The sequence below is a fragment of the Rhipicephalus microplus genome, chromosome X (genome assembly GCF_043290135.1).
Source record: "Rhipicephalus microplus isolate Deutch F79 chromosome X, USDA_Rmic, whole genome shotgun sequence".
In the NCBI taxonomy this organism is placed as follows: Eukaryota; Metazoa; Arthropoda; class Arachnida; order Ixodida; family Ixodidae; genus Rhipicephalus; species Rhipicephalus microplus.
The window spans coordinates 387,357,073-387,373,983 of record NC_134710.1 but is presented as its reverse complement, the minus strand read 5'-3'; the positions used below and the strand labels follow the sequence as shown (position 1 = coordinate 387,373,983).

General features: G+C 42.1%; 1 protein-coding gene across 2 annotated transcripts in view; it reads right to left on the bottom strand.

Moving 5' to 3' along the window:
- The window catches only part of LOC119161028 (uncharacterized), a 126,296-nt gene that overhangs the window by 69,684 nt on the left and 39,701 nt on the right, over positions 1-16,911 (bottom strand). For both annotated transcript variants that reach the window (XR_012887533.1, XM_075880082.1), the window contains exons 3-4: positions 2,683-2,890; positions 615-721 (exon numbers count right to left, since the gene is read on the bottom strand). Coding sequence is in view for 1 of the 2 variants with exons in the window: in XM_075880082.1 (XP_075736197.1) it covers positions 615-721; positions 2,683-2,890 (315 nt within the window). In the remaining variant the exon portion in view is untranslated. The remainder of the gene's footprint in view (positions 1-614; positions 722-2,682; positions 2,891-16,911) is intronic.

Sequence of the window (16,911 nt, the reverse complement as noted above, 5' to 3'; positions counted from 1 at the left end):
ATGGCTATTTATTAAACAGCTCCGTGTTAGTGATATCGTAGGCTTCCTAGAATAAAACAGCCCATGGAAATTACTCTAACTGTTGTAAATAGGTAACTTAGCCACATAAAGTTTATTTACATGTGTATTTATCCCCATCAAGACATAGCCTCAGTTTTCCTGCGTTCACGTAAACCACCAACTTTGTGAATGTTGCCGTCATGGAGTTGTAAAACAAGATGAAATCGATCATTATTCCTACTTTTTCTGCGTATTCAAGCTGTGTCTGCAGCTACCTTTTATATTGGGCAAAAGTACATTCCTCCTTTTAGGTTGACGAGGGAAAGAGCTGAGTGTTTATGCAATCAGTGAGTGGCTTAGTAAATACTCGTGACCCCGCATTACACGCGCACTAGAACTTTACTTGAATGAGAAAAAAAAAGAGACATTCATTCATACGGCAATTACATAGGCTAATGCACTTAACCAAATAATATTAGCTTCGGTGTCATTGCCGAACAACTAAGTGCTCATGAAAGCAACTTTTCCTTCTGTTTCCATGAATAAATGGAGCCTATCCTGTTAATGTTTGCTCTTGAAAAACAGGGAGCAGACTTTATTCAATTTTTTGTTACCTCCACTGATGAAAGGAATTCACAAGCATCTTTCACTTTCTTCATGGTTTCGATGTCAGTGACAACAAATTTTGGTTGGCATTGCATTAACTCGCTGCGAGTTTCTCCTAAAAAATAAAGAAGAGAGACAAAGGTCAACTGAAAAACACAATGGTTTAAAGGTGTTATAATACACAGTTTAAAACACTATAGATCGATCAGTTGGTGTTACGCCTACTCTTTCTATGCAAAAAAAGAAAAAGAAGACTCGTATAAAAATGCTTATTAAATTGACGTGGCATAAGGCGGAATAATAAAGGGATGAAACCATGTTTATGACTCTTTGTATTGCCCCGAAGGCACTGCGGTCCACAAATAGGGGAAGGAAACATCTTCTGCAGAAACAAATGCTATGGACACATATGAGTCGGTGCTGTGGGTGCTAATTAACAGGCAAATGAAAACATAAATAAATGAACAATAAATTAATGTTGCAGTTTCACCCGAGAAAGCTAAGCATTCACAACTATAGTAATGTAGTACTCGACTGCTGACCCGCAGGTCGCGGGATTGAGTCCCGGCTGCGGCGGCTGCAATTTCGATGTAGGTGGAGCTGTTGTAGGCGCGTTTGCTCACATTTAGGTGCACGTTAAAGAACCCCGGGGGGTTGAAATTTCCGGAGCCCTCCACTACGACATCTCTCATATTTATATAGTGGTTTTGGGACGTTAAACCCCACATATCAATCAGCTACAGTAAGGTAATAAACAACTACCAAAAGTGGGGTTCGCATTTCTACAGGCCCTGTAAGCTGCAGCAAACAATACCCAACCAAATGAATTTGCGTGCACGAAGTCACGTGCGCACAAACGCGAACATACGCAACTCTACAACCACGGTTCACCCACTCGAGGAATGCTGCTGTGGTGAAGAGGCGGAGACCGCCAAGAGATGGTAGCGAACGCTTTCTTAGGCTTGTTTCACTGAGCAACGTGCCTTCAAAGCATGCGACTTTTCCACGTCTCTTGTGCTGGAGAAGCAGCAGCACGTACTCACATGAATTCATCAAACATCTCGACTTGCACTTTCCTTGTACCCGCCGTAGATTACGTAAATCAGAGATTGCGTGAGTCACGTTAGTGCTTATCGAGTGGTGTATGCGTGCGTATATAGCTACGGCGGAACAGACCGGAAAAAAGTATGCTTACTCCGGCTGCAGTAGGCCCATGCGGTAGGCCCACCTGCTCAGATTTAGGTGCACGGTAAAGAATACCAGGTGGCCGAAACTTCCGGAGCCTTCCACTATGGCGTCTCTCATATTAGTATGGTGGTTTTGTGATGTTAAAACTAACATACCAACTTAACCCTGCTCCCCCAACCGTGTGTGTGCCCTTGATCTTTACGAGGGGCGCAGTGAAGAGACGCTCTTCGAGCCTCCATCCTTCTCGGCTCGCCATCGCAAGCATTTCACAGCACGCACTCACCATTCTGCTAATTGTCGCGTAAGAATGTTACTACTATAGTAGTTTGCACAAAGAACTTTGGCAATAGAAAAAAATTCTTAACAATCAAATTTTCACCTAATAGGCACCAAAACTCAAGGCCAATAAGAATGAGGGTAATTAGTTTTCGGGGCAAAGCATTATTTAGATAAAGGGTGAAGCATTCATGGTTTCGCCCTCATGTGAAACACAAGAAGAGGAGGAGGAAAGAAATAGGAGGAAGGACCGGGCGGCATTTCTCTCATGTACGGCCCGTTTCTGCATTAAAATAGTGTGACTTTACACTAAAGCGAAATATTGCAAAGTAATCATCAATTGTGCTGCATTTTGTTCCTTATTAGAATGCGTGATCAACAGAAGGAAACTCCATTTTATAAAGCGATTTTCTTTTCCAGGATAGAATCTCAGCTGCTCTATGTTTTAATCTATATTTCGATTTTCTATTTTCTTCGCTCTATGATTAAGCGAGATTGCGGAATTATTTCACCTAAGTGTCAATGAAATGAAATGAAGGAGACAGAACTGTGCGTAGGCATAAAAACGTAACCTCTTCTAAGCAATTGGCCTGCCGAAGCAGTGTAACATACCTTCATTGAGACTTGGCTTGATGAAACTGGCAACGCCACCAGCAAAGAATGTGCCGCATAAGGCGACTATTAGCTCGCAGCTGTTAACGCAATGGATTGCGACAACGTCTCCCTGTCGTAGCCGAAACTTTTGAAGGCCAGTAGCTACACGGCGGCTGGCATCCAACAGTTCGCCGAAAGTGTACTGTATCCCCAGCCTGACGTCTACCTGCAAATAGATAGAGCAGTGTGTATGCTGTAGATTTCGAATTGTACACGCGTGTAATAAAAACCAGCCCAGCCGCGATGGTCTAATGGCTAAGGTACTCGTCGGCTGCTGACCCGCAGGTTGCGGCATCAAATCCCGGCTGCGGTGGCTGCATTTCGATGGAGGCGGGAATGTTGTAGGCCCCTGTGCTCAGATTTGGGTGCACGTTAAAGTACCCCAGGCGGTCGAAATTTCCGGAGCCCTCCAATACGGCATCTCTCATAATCATATGGTGGTTTTGGGACGTTAAACCCCCCAAATCAATCAAATCATGTAATAAAAACGAAAGGTTAGTTGCAACAGAGACAAAGCCTCTTTTTTTCCTTGAGAGCTCAGCGATTTGGAAAAAAAATAGTGTTCACGCATATATGTCCTTTATGCATGGATCTGAACATCTTTGCTGTGACTAACATATCTTGAGAACGTCTCCAAAGTCGTTGAACGACTTCTGTGATCGGCCACCATGGTAGATCAGTGATTAGGGTGCTCGGCGGCTGACTCGAAAGACACGAGTTCGACTCTAGCCATTGCAGTCGTATTTCGGTAGAGGTGAAATGGTAGAGGCGTCTGCACATTGTGTTGTCAGTCCACGTGAATCAACACCAAATGGTGGATATTCCCAGGGCCCTTGACTACGGCGTACCTCATAATGTAGCCCTCTTTGATGAAGTAAAATCCCAAGTGTTATCATTTCCAAATATTTTGATGATAATCGGTTTTTCATAATACCGAATGTGCAGCCCAAAAACAAACAGACGGAAAGCATAAATGAGGGCAAGCATATTTCTGCGGACATGCATAGTACCCACGTGATTAGGCATTAAGATGCTTTATCGCTTCCCATCATTTGCGATTGCATTTCAACAAAAGTTGATTTCATACTTGGTGTTAACTAAAATTCTCATATGACACGTACGGCTCACATCCAATAATCTCGCATGATTTTATGAAAACACGTATAGTATATCTGTTCATGCGAAATTTCGAATATGAGGCATATGAAAACTTTGCCTATAGGTTGTCCCCAATACAGATGAAGCCCAGGAAACAAATTCATCTGGAAGGAACACACACACACATAACGCTGTGCTTAGTAAAAAAATTATACTTTTTTTCGCGCTTGACTCGAACGCTCCAACGAGGGGCCTCGACCTTCTTCGACTGACACTAGAGCCATGCGTTGGACGCGGCATGTTTGCTGCAGCCAATGATAGGTGGAACTCAGGTCAGTAAGAGACTGTTGCGGTTCTGCCTGACCGGCATGACAAACGCATCCGCTTGACAGGTCTATTTCTGCCGCGTATTGCTCTTGGTTACGTACGTTTCTGATACTGGTTGCCTCACGCTTTCGGCAATCAGCCATTGCGTGCGGCAGCTTACGCAGCTTTCTTTTTCTAAATCGCACCTGGCGGTTAAAAAAAAATATTGTAATGAGAAATCGGAGTCAACACACGTTCAGGACGTATGTGAACGTTTGCACAATGAAAGCCGGAATCGATGTATGGCGAAGCAAACAGCAAGGAACAAGTCATGCTGTACATAACATGGATGTCTTTATTTACATGTAAAGATCTGTCACTTATGTTTGTGACGCAGTCGCATCACTCATTAATATTTTGGGTGTATCTCAAGCTTTCGAAGAGACCTTGAGCACATCATGAGCATGGTAGGCAAATCACGTTAGACATGTGATGCATGTCATTATTTTCATTATTATCACCAGTTATTTATGTTGGTCATACAGTCAAGTCACGTAATGTTAATTTTCGTGTATATAAAGCGATAGCGAAACAGCTGCGAGTGCGCCATGAACATTGCAACATTGGAAGGAAGGAATGTTGTACATGTCATGTCATAATTTTTAGATTACTTGTCGTTTGTTTTACGATCAATCATTTATGTTGGTCGTACAGACACATCAATGGATCATTAAAAAATTTAGTGTATTGAAGATACCAAAGTGGTCGTGAGCGCACAGTGAGCGTGGCGTGCAAGTCACGTTGGAGATAGCATTTCTTGATTCCCATCCTACCAATTGTCATTTGCGTTCGTGAGGCAGTCACCTCCAGCGAGATCAAATTTGGTGTATATAAAGCTCACAATATGGCCACGAACGCGCCATGACGTAGCATATATATCATGTTGTGCATGGCTTGCTCGTCATGATTTTTATATTGACACCGGTCAGTTATGTGGCTCATGCAGAAATGTCTCATCATGTTACTTTTTGAAAGTATCGTCTTAAGGAAACAGTCGCAGGAGTGCACTACAGCCATGATGTATCAACCACACCATTCATGACAAATTTGTCATAAGTTGCATTATATTACCAGTGAACAACGTTCCTCATACGGTCATGTTAGGCAATGCAAATTTACGTATAAACCCCATTTACGCACACTATGGAGAGCACAGAGTCGTAGGCGGCTAGATGTATAGACAGATACGCTCAAGGTTGCTGAAGTTCGTTAAGAAATGCTTCAGAATTAGAGTAAGTCTGAAATGTGCTTAATATGTGTTTGATATGATTTCACAATATATGATTCCTTTAGAATGGCAGCTGTGGTTTAAAACTCGAAAGAAGCGTGAGCTGTCGCACAGAATCGTTTATTGCTGTAAGCAATCAGCAATGAATTTCAAGGGGACGTGAGAAGACAACCATGAGTAAAATATGGCAAAAGCTGACGTGTCCAGTTAAGTGTAGTTGACCTGCCGGCCGGACAGAAGTGAAACAAAAACTTTCGAGTGAAATCAACCAGCGCTCTATCTATTGGTAACTGTAACAAACATACCAAGTCCAAGGCTTGGCTGCGCTGGCGTTAGTTGCAGCTCGTTGAAACGTGTCGATGGCTGATATTCTATAGAATACGCTACCCGTAGCCTCTAGAACTGTGCAAGCCCGACCATGTAGTAACAGCTATGAATAGCATATAAACAATTGGTACGTCATAATGGGAAGTTCGCCTACTTTTAGGGGCGAAACTTCTCAGAATCTAAGCTTGTTTTCCGCTGTGGCCATGGTATGCAACCACTGCAATGGCTAGCCAGGGCTGCCCAGGTGGCGCACCTAAACTTACACGAAGCGCCGCCCTGGCGAGCTGGCTCAGAACCAGCTAGCAGGACAGAGGCGCCACGAGTTGTAGTACGAGCATGTTTAAACGTGCCCTCGTACACATTGCGTGTGCTGAAACGCAAGGTCAAAATCATGCGACACTCCCCTACCTCCGCTTAGTCCGATGTGAGTCGGGTTGTAAGTACTTTGGAACGCGAAAAACCCGAAAATGTTTGGACTCTTCGCTGAAAACTGTGACGCAGCAGGTGAGCAGTGATGCCAGTGAATATGCTCCGCTACGCTTTCAGCTATGTGGTGCTCGCGGTCAGATACCTTTGGGAGACGATGTTGTCAAGTGGACGGGCGCTGTCCGTTATGAAGTTCGTGTATGACGTGGAAGAAACAGTGTGACCTTTCGACGCATTGCCAAACATTGTACGACGTAAACATATACGCAAGTGTGTTCAAATAGCGCTTTCGAAGCTGGACGTAGTGTGCCGCTTGCTCTATGTGCACGATTTTAAGTAAAATAATAGTTTCTCAGGTAGCAGTGAGGAATAATTTGGCCCCAGGTGGTCGAAATTTTCGGAGCCCTCCACTACGGCGTCTCTCATAATCATATGGTGGTTTTGGGACGTTAAACCCCACATATCAATCAAGGAATAATTTGGCCCAGTGACAGTTGTTTTGAGCGAGAACATATAATTCATGTATTTTGAATTGTCGCAGCTCTAGCACTATATTTAATACAGCAGCTGTTTTGCTACCCGCGTTCTTTCACAGAGTGTTCAACAGCTAACCTGAACCAAAAAATGCTCGTATCGCTGTTCCCTTAATAACTTTTTGAAGCTGACGGTGAATCGTGAAATTATTGTCTAGGGCAAGCGTCACATGAAAGGCCAGTGTAAGGTCGATATTTGTTGTATTATCGGAAATGCAAACATGACACAGTGGTCGTGTTTTAACGAAGCCAACTCGTCGTCGTCTGCAGACTATTTGCAAGGTTGCGGTCGGCCGTTGTCTAAGCCTTACACTTAAAAAATGCCTTTGAACAATCTGGTGGTAACTGACTTTGTGGTAGTTCTGTAATTGACATGCAGTGTGTACACAGTAATGGGATATACGTAGATCATCACTGTTTTTCTAGAAGTCGTCGTCTTGTAACCTCTCAGTTATATTACCATATTTACTAAAATGTGAATTGAGCTTTTTTTCAGACTTTTGCTACAAAAGCTGACCTTCTCAAACCGAGTAACAAAATTCAGTTTTCTTTTCTTTCTAGACGTGATGAAATGTCACCCCTCATGTTAAAATCGTGGTCGTGTTACAATTGAATATATACGGCATGTGTAATATAAAGTGTGGTTCTTACGCAACCTACTTAAGTTTTCATGTACTTTCTTGAACGTTTTCAAGGCAACTTTTATTTAAAATACTCGTGATCTTTTTTAGAGCACGAGCTTATGTGCGTTGGTAGAAATAAACGTCGGAGGGTTCGAAATATACATGGACTGGATTATATGTTCCTTTTGATAAGTACTATTTGTGGTTATGGCATCTGTGAACACATGAACCTAGGTAACGCAGAACGTTGAGTCAATGAAGTTTGAGTGTAACGAATGTGAGGGAACGTTAGACGGTAAAATTTAACATTGCACCGACGTTTATAGCATTACGTTGCCATAACACAGTGTTTTTAATGTTGCAGCAAGATTCAAATAACCACGTTGTCCTAAAGGGTTGTTTTTAACGAGGCAACAACATTCAAATTATCACGTTGCCCTAACGTGATGGTATTAATGTGGCAGCAACAATCAAATATTCACCTTGTATCAACGTTGTATATAGACATCAAGCTCATGTTTAACAGCGAACGTAGACACAACATGGAGAACATAATCGCTGAAACATCTACTAACACACATGGAAACGTTTCAACTTCGTGTACTTATTTAGGCACCGGCATACACCAAGAGAGATACGCATGTTAGTATTACATCTGTCGCTTTGCGTGAAGGGGAATTTCATTTTTAGAATCTTTAATTTCACTTTGTGACTTTTTTTATCATTCTTTTGTTGTCAATCTTATTGCGTGTTTTTTTACTAGCATGTGAGACAATGTGTGTGCGCATGGTTTATACGTTTATATATTTTGCAGATTTTCCGAGAATAAAGTTAGTTGCGAGTGAAACCATTACTGTTCTGTACTGTCCTCAGTTTTTTTCCTCGGTGGTATGCATCTTTTTAGAATTAAGTAAGCATGTGGCAAATAGCCCAACAACATGAATTATTAAGGTGGTGTTCCCACTCCGGTAGCACCAGTTCTGAATTTTAGTCACTATTTGCTGACGTTCTACGCACAGCCTATTGATGTGAATTGTATTGCATTAGAAAGCTTACATTCTCCAGTTTCTAATGACAGCTAGTATTGTCGCCTAGTCTGAAGCGGTTTCGCACAGCACTCAAAACAGTGCGAGCAAAGACCAGTGCTTTTGCTGTACAAGCCTCTGTTGCACTAGAAGTATGGCAAAACTGTTCAACTTAACGAAATTAAATTTACTGAGCCTCTTCATAAAGTATTATGCAATATTTTTTTGAAGAGATGTATCCAGTAAAGCAATCAAAAAGTATTTCAATAAAAATGGGCAGAACAATGTATGTTTATGAGTGAATAACCTTTTTTTTTCTTTTTTTGGGTAGAGCAACAATATTGAATGGGTTTCCAGGCTACAATGTATGTAATGTTTATGCGAAGTTGTTTTGCGTTCTGCGAATGGCTCATGAATAATAACTGCTTGAAATCACAAATTTATGGATCCTTTTGATCAGGGATTACCGAAGAGGTGGAAAAACTATACAAGATGAAATATAAAATTTTCAATATTAAAGCAGCAAGCTTTTTTATGCAGAGAAAATTGTCACAAGGTAATTAGAATATTGTAAGACCGAGTGAATTTAGCTCATTTTTCTGCTTGATAGGTTTGTGCAAATTTACTTTTTTCTTTTATTGCTAATTCACCAACATCGCACATTAGCAGCACTATGTCATGTTTTGTAATTACCAGTGCACACTAATTTTGCATAGAAACACCTAACTCAAAAGATTTTCGACAAATAATAAGTATTGCAAACATTTTTCGGTTGTGGCGTCATCTGTGAAAAGAACCATGAAGTTGTCTCGTGTCAGTTACAATGTTTGTCAAAAGTGATGCCGCTAAACACGACTCTGTCGCCGAAACACGTATGGGTCATTTCTGCTCATTGCAGACTTCAGTGTCTATCCCAGTGGGTAAATTTAGTCGCTACGTCTCCAATGCACAATGTAATCCTAAGACTCTACTGAAAAAAAAAACACAGAAAGAAACAGAGCGACAGAAAGAAAGAAGGGAACAAAGCACGCCACATTCCTGACCAAGTGGTTTGGCAACTGTGCCGAGGATGCCAGGACCTGCTTGGCTGCTCGCATTTCTAGACAGGGGACTGCAGAAGCGTTTCTTAAGTACACAGACAACTTGACCTTGCCTTCTTGTACACTTGTAGGACATTACCTCGCCACATTCCTGACCAAGTGGTTTGGCAACTGTGCCGAGGATGCCAGGACCTGCTTGGCTGCTCGCCTTTCTAGACAGGGGACTGCAGAAGCGTTTCTTAAGTACACAGACAACTTGACCTTGCCTTCTTGTAGACTTGTAGGACATTACCTCGCCAGATTCTTGACCAAGTGGTTTGGCAACTGTGCCGAGGATGCCAGGACCTGCTTGGCTGCTCGCTTTTCTAGACAGGGGACTGCAGAAGCGTTTCTTAAGTACACAGACAACTTGACCTTGCCTTCTTGTAGACTTGTAGGACATTACCTGGTGGTCTCTCCTTCGCGAAGTGGTGAGGAATGTTTGGCAGTGTGGGTTCCACGTAGCAGTGGTTGAAGGGTAGTATAACAGAGCTTTTTCGAGAGACTAGCCTGCACATGCGAAGGAGTGGTGACATGACGTGCTTCACGTTTTTTTTCTTGGGAGAGGAGGGGAGGTCACAAGGTCAAGCGGCCTCGATAAACGTCGCACTATGTGGCGACAGTTGCTAACTGAGAGGTAGCTTGAATCGTCTGCAAATAATTGTTAAAGATACTGAGCCCGCGAGGTTTTTTTACCAGTGCGTGGCGGATAATTACAGAGGCTACGGACCCCCAGTTTTGATTTCGATGACCTCCATGGAGGCGCTTTCTGACTTGAAAAGGGCCCATTGACAAGTTTGTGGACAGTTTGCGGTCAAGTTGGTGGAAAACGAACTTGCATGTGCGCAGTAACTATATTGTAAACTGTGAAGTAATGAGCCATATTTTCCTGACTGCCGCAAAAAGTGTGGATGGCTGTGTGATCTCTATAGCATTCCCAGCCACGCGCAGGAAAACAAACGTCAAGTTTCATGACGCCTTCTGAAGTTTGGAAATGATATTTTCAGTATGTCAGCTTCTTGATAAAAAATGTGTTTGCTAGCGTAATACTTGCTGCAGTGACTGGTCTAGCAGGGAGATAGCAGGAATAAAGCTTGAACTGCACGAAATAGACAAGACGGTCACCATTTACCTCTAGCAAAGCTAAGCTTTGGAAAATAATTTGTTCGCTCATGTAGGTCATGGTATATCTTACTTTCTAGGCACCCGGCCTTCACTGACATAAGCGGGACATAATGCATTTACTCTCAGCATCGGCCACCGTAGACACTTATCAAATGAGACGTTCGCAGATAACGTAGACGCACTCAAGCGTATTTTTCGAATGAACTTCGTCGAGTGCTCACTGGGTGCAGCCCCAAAGTGTGAGCCGCCTATTCCCCTGCACCTCCCAAATGACAAATACCATTCCCGGACTGATTTTGCTGCTTCCACTCGCTAAGCCAAGTGTGCCAGTCAGCTAGCGTGTTGTCCAGACACTCAAGATGGTAAAACCACAAACCTGGTGGGAGGGAGGAGGCAATTTCAAATTTTAAGCAAAAGAATTTGAACCTTGAAAAAAAAGACTGCGCATGAGTTCACATGCACATATCACATGCTAGTGCTATGAGTACTCCCTTAAGTAGCACTAAGGAAGCAATCGTTCCGCTTGATCACTTCGTATACCACACCACTGTGCTGCTGTTCTAAAACTGGGATGAAAATATCTGCAGTATCATGTGCACAAACTGATCAGATTCTTGCAGGTCTACCGTCCAATTCGTGAAAGCCCAGTAAGTGCGCCGGTGTGGTGCGAAATTTCCGTCCCAATAAGACAAAGCCCAGTAGGTGCGCAGGTGTGGTGCGAAATGTCTGTCCCAATAAGACTCCCAAGATCCCACATGCGTTTGTCTTAGAGGATTTGAACGCCTAAGCAGCTATCATTTTCTCCTCCTTGGTCGACTGTATTCTCCCGCCAATAGCTTTCTGCACCTTATGTGGTTTGTCGGTTTCTCGGGGATCTGCCCAATTTAGACCAAGCGTCAATGTCACGTGATGACGTCATTATTTCAAAAAATTTTGGTTATCTGTGATGTCCACCAATGATTTTATTAAGCATTTGTGTAGGCAGCGTCAGGTGCTTTTCGCGCTTGATAAGTCTTCTAAATTTTCCCGACCATGTGTATTGTGCTGTTCATTTTGCAAGAGCGCACGAATAATATTAACTTTTCACAGTGAATTGAATACAACCTAAGGCACATCAAATTAAATACCTACTTTTTGGATCAGAATTCTAAGTGAATATGATATCACTAGATTTGTTGTTCAAAGTTCAACGGGTACAATTTGCATCTGTCTTACCATTTATTTGCGGTGCGAGGGGAACTCATCTTATAACTGAAAGAATCGACTCTCATATGTTTCACTAAATCTGAGCACTGCATTCGTGTACGTAAGTGTGAGACCACCCTCTAAGTACGAATGTTGCGCTGCTTGACCCGATCTTTCCCTCTGTCTGCTCACCACGCTTGCACCACATGATGACCGATGTCACCCCGATCCCCATTTATATTCTTGAAGGTTTCAAGTAGCTATGTGAGGAAGAAAGAGAAAGTTGCAACCAATACATCTGTTTAGCGATGCATGAGGCTAGTGATGTTTTGGCTGCCCAATTCTTTCCACCGATTATGACTATGAAATAACCATTTTTTGCTCACTCCAAGGCATAAAAAGGTGCTTTGTGTAATGACAGCCAGGGAGTAGTAAAATATAGTTTTCCTGGTAGCTTCTGTATGCAGTGACATAAGTATCAAGCGGACCATGCGAAACACCCGCGGTATAAGTTCAGAGGGGTTAAAAAACTCTGTTAAATGGAACGCCAGAGCACGTGTCATGTGCTTTGGTATTTTTTACAAACTGCCACACCTAGTGGCCACGTGGCCAAGTAGAGGATGTGACATTTTACATTCCCTGAAACGAGTTTACAAACCTCGCCAGCTATCGCTCGTGTCTCTCAACTCACTACATTCCCTCTGAAGGGTTTCTAGAACGAATATGACATGCACAGGCAGTGAATAATGCTACCGACTCGAGAGTAAAGCCTTGAAAAGGGGCCATCTTAGCACTTCTGTTGAAAGAAGATTGTACGATGTAAAGCAAAGGTGGAGAAAGGGAAGTAGCAGAACAGGAAGCTTACATATACAGCAGGGACGTCAGACATAATGTTCATCAAGGTGCTGCCTCACAAAGAGTGGTGTGCAGCTGCGGCCTGCTAGCAATGTTTCAAAAATACCGGCACATCTTCAGAAACACTGGAAGTAAATAGTTTATTGGAACGGAAGCTGTTCTCAAGTGCAATTTTGATGCTTTCGTCCTTTTTTCCCTCTTTTTGTTCAGTACGCTTTAAGCTCTGACAGAGGCATTATAAAGTGATGCATATTAGAGTAATTCGAGTGTCAGAGAGATGGTATGTTGTAAAGGGTATGTCGTGAAAGGCAGGTATGCTGTTGCTTTGCACGAGGCAAGATGTTGCTAACACAAGTTATACCATTATAATGAAGGTTAGGCGTTGTACCTGAGTTAGCCATGTTTAGTTGTGAATTTGCAGCTTAACACAATATTCAAGGGAATGCCTCTGCGAAGCCACTGATACAGTGTCTCCATGATGAGGAAGTACATAATTTTTTAATCTTATGCGATAAAGTGTGAAGCGAAAATCCAAGCTTGTGCTATTCTTAAAAAAATTCGAAAGTTTCACTTAAGGCAAATGCGTCAAAATATATCAAGTTTGTTTTGATGCTTTAAATTTAGAAGGAGCAATCTGATAGAGTGAGCAGCACTCGTTGAGCTAACTACTAAGCAAAAATTTTGTGGTCAACTGTTGCACTTCTTGAATTAACACAGGTGGTGTAGCCAAATAGAAGAGACCCATAGATAACAATTTCCAAAAAATAGCTGACTGACAATAGCATTTTATGGGATGATAGATTATCAGTAGTCAACACATGGCATGAATGCTGAGTAGCAATGTTTATTTTGCCTCAGGAGGGAATTATGTACGCAAAGATAGAAAGCAAGTCTATAAATATTTGTTTTTGTTTGAATATATTTTTCTCTGGAAATATTTGAACATATATCAAAGTAACCTGGAAATAAAACTCTGCTCCTTAGTGATTACAATATGTACTCCGACTTTGCACAAAATTTAAACCAAAACTACACAAACACTTATCCTCCTATGAGTGTGGCATCCTCAGTGTGCAGTGGCACCAAATGTGTGGAGGTGACCAAATTCACTGATTGTCTCATATGTGTTTACTCATCCGTATGAAGGCCGTGATTGTTGTTGCACGATGACTGGTCACGACGGTCTAATTACGACTCGAAAAGCTTTCTCTTCCCTTTATTTGGTTCTCGAGCCAGCGTCGTCCAATTACGGAAGTCGAAGGCATGCCCCATTTTCAAGCAGTGTTGTGAGAGTTTTGTCTGAGAATGGGTGGCTTTTGTGATGTCCCCTTTATGTTTATTCAAAATTCATTGACCACTTTCTGCCAGTTTTTCTGCTAAAAGTGGTGTCGCAGCCACCGCACAGAAACCTGTAAATAACCCTGTTGTGATCGTTCGCAGGGGTGCTGTCTTTGAGCTTAGAGAGCACGTTTACCAAGGTACAATGGGGCTTCAAAATTGCTTCATTCCCAGTGGGCGTAGTGCTATTCGAACATAGCCGAGAAAACCTTACGGAAAGGACATAAACAATGGGTTTTGTGTTTTCTCGCGGAACACTCCTTGTTCCCTTTTGCATGTGCTTATGGGTGTCATTGCTATACCTGCTCGGATAATGAATTTGTTACAATTCACCAACCACCTTTTCCATCTATGACTGCAAGCACTGATCAGTTATGTATCCGTCACCACAAGCATGAGTGAAATAGGCAGGAAGAGACCAACAGGGCTCAAGCAGCAAAAAGCAGACATTGCAAAAGCCACCCATGCCACGCAATATAAGACAAAACTCGTCGAACACTGCTCGACAGCGGGACAAGCCTTCGACTTCAGTAATGAGACAACGCTAGCTCGGGAACAAAAGTGGGGCAAGAGAATTTTTCTCGAGTCGTGATTCATTAGTATGACAAGTTGGCGTGCGACAACAACCGCGGCCGCATGCTAAGCGACATACGAGAGAAGAAGCAAACTGTGTAACCTCCGCTCATTTGGTGCCAGGGCATACTGAGGATGCCACCTGCATATTTTGCGAAACGTGTACGTGGTTTTTGCTATATTTTGCTGTGTTAAGTACGAGTCTATATTTTATTCATGAACTGGCCTGTCTTTTGGAACGTTTTTACGTCTGCTCCTTAGTTATCACTCTTCTTCATACCGTGGTGCACCAAAAAACGTGCTGATAATTTTATTTTGATGTTTTGGATGAATTTTTTTATTTTGTTTCAGGAACATATGCACGTGTCGGAAGATGAAAATGAGCAGCAGAATTTCATCTTACTTTGCCACCAATGCAGCTTATCAGGAGTGACAGAGAGGAATACTACGCTGTGAATGCCGTCTGTTTGGCAAGCACCATAATATATGGCAATTTAAAACTACTAACAATTTTTTGTGCATCATTTATATTAACTCAACGAACATTGCCACCCTAAAAATAACTAGGTAGACTGAATATGTGTGAGCTGAAGAACTGAAATAACACTGTAAAATAAGTTCAAAATGTTGATTCTTTGCCATCATTATTGAGTAAGGAGCCAATGATTCAGCTCAAAATAATGCTCCACAAATTTCATGTCTACACTATTTATGTTTCCTCCCTGCTGTGTGTTTTTCATTGCTGGATTGTTACATAGCTTTCTGTCAGTCCTGGCACATATTTCATAGGATGTTGCAGACAGATTTTGTCAGCCGATTTTCTGTATTTTTTAAAGAAATGTTCCCATTTAATTCTTTTATTTGCTTGAGGAGCACTAATATGGGTCTAATCACTTGCTCTTCATTATGCAGGCCCTGATATCCAACTGATTGCCTCACATCATGGCTTGTTCCACGGTCGTCACAGCCATCACCCTTCAATTGCTGTTTGCCGACATCGTCGACCGAGTACCCCTCTTCGGCGTACCCTGACCTGGCGAGCTTGTTCACTCTAGTTCAACCACATTGGCAAAGTCTCGAGTAAAAACTGGCAACTTCTATATGCTGCTAAGTTTGCATGTGTGAACTCCACTAGGCATGTTAACTGTTGTGGCGGTATGGCAGTTAGTTGCTTCTCTGATGGTGATGCAGGTTGGTGTCCATTTGTCAACTATACTCTAAAATATTGCATTTCCTGTGCCTGCTGGTGTTCCTGTGGCCAGAAGTATGATTATATATGTATCCATAGTTGACATTTATGGCGTTATATTTTTGTGAGAAATCGGTACTCGGTCATAATACTCGTTCTGAATACCTTCGAAAAATCAACTTCCTTCCTAATGACTTCCGCAAACAAGTGAGTGTACTTTGCCACTTTTCCAAAGATGCGCAGAACCACTCGCTACAGTGTATCAAGTTGGAAGCTGCATACCTTTCATATCCAAAGATATGAAGGAAATATCCAAAGAAGTTGAAAAGCAAAAATTATTGGCACACACAATACTAGAAATGCTTAAATGAAAAATACTAGACAGTTGTGCAGAGCAGCGCATAGCAATCTAAACATAACTTGAGCTCTCCTCTAGATACAAACTAATAAAATCTGGACTGTATAACAAGAATAGTGTTGTCAAGGCCGTTCGTTCATTTATGGCCCAATGGACAAAATGACAACAACTTGGTAATCAACTGAACAGAAAATAGTTGCATGCCTTGTGTATTCGTTTCGTTATTAATATTTCTCGCTTGGTTGTGGCTGGGAGGTCAATGTTTTGCGTGAATTACACTGAGCAGATGCTCTACTGATCGCGTGTCGCTTTTTCTGACCAGGTATAGGCTACTTTAACTTTCAAAGGCGTATTTGTTATCTAATCAATCGGCCACAATTAATGAGCCGCTTTTTACCGAATGCATGTCAGGCAGTAATTATAAACTTCAGTTGCTTTCAAACTGATAAGCTTTTTTGATGTGCAACATGTTTTCCTACACAGATACCAGCGAGTTTTTCTGTTTTGGTAAAAATAAGTTTCTTTTGAGCCTTTTAAGCTCCATCAAAATTTTCAAGAGGTACCTGAGTGGGATGTGCGAGTTTTTCAACGCTGCTATAATGTCTCTGTTCATGAAATCATGACATATACAGTCAACAGCAGTGGCAACCATCATTGTAGACAATGCAGGCAACACTGTTGGAAAATTACCGACAAGGCAATGGCTGTCTATCGTATTCGTGTCATCCTATGTATTTAACACTTACCTGTTTCGCTAGTGTCTTCCTTGCCTTTTCGCTTTCCCTCTGATATTGTAAATACTATAGATAAAAGCTTTTTTCGTCAAACTTTTTCTAAGATTGTATGAACAAGTTGTGTT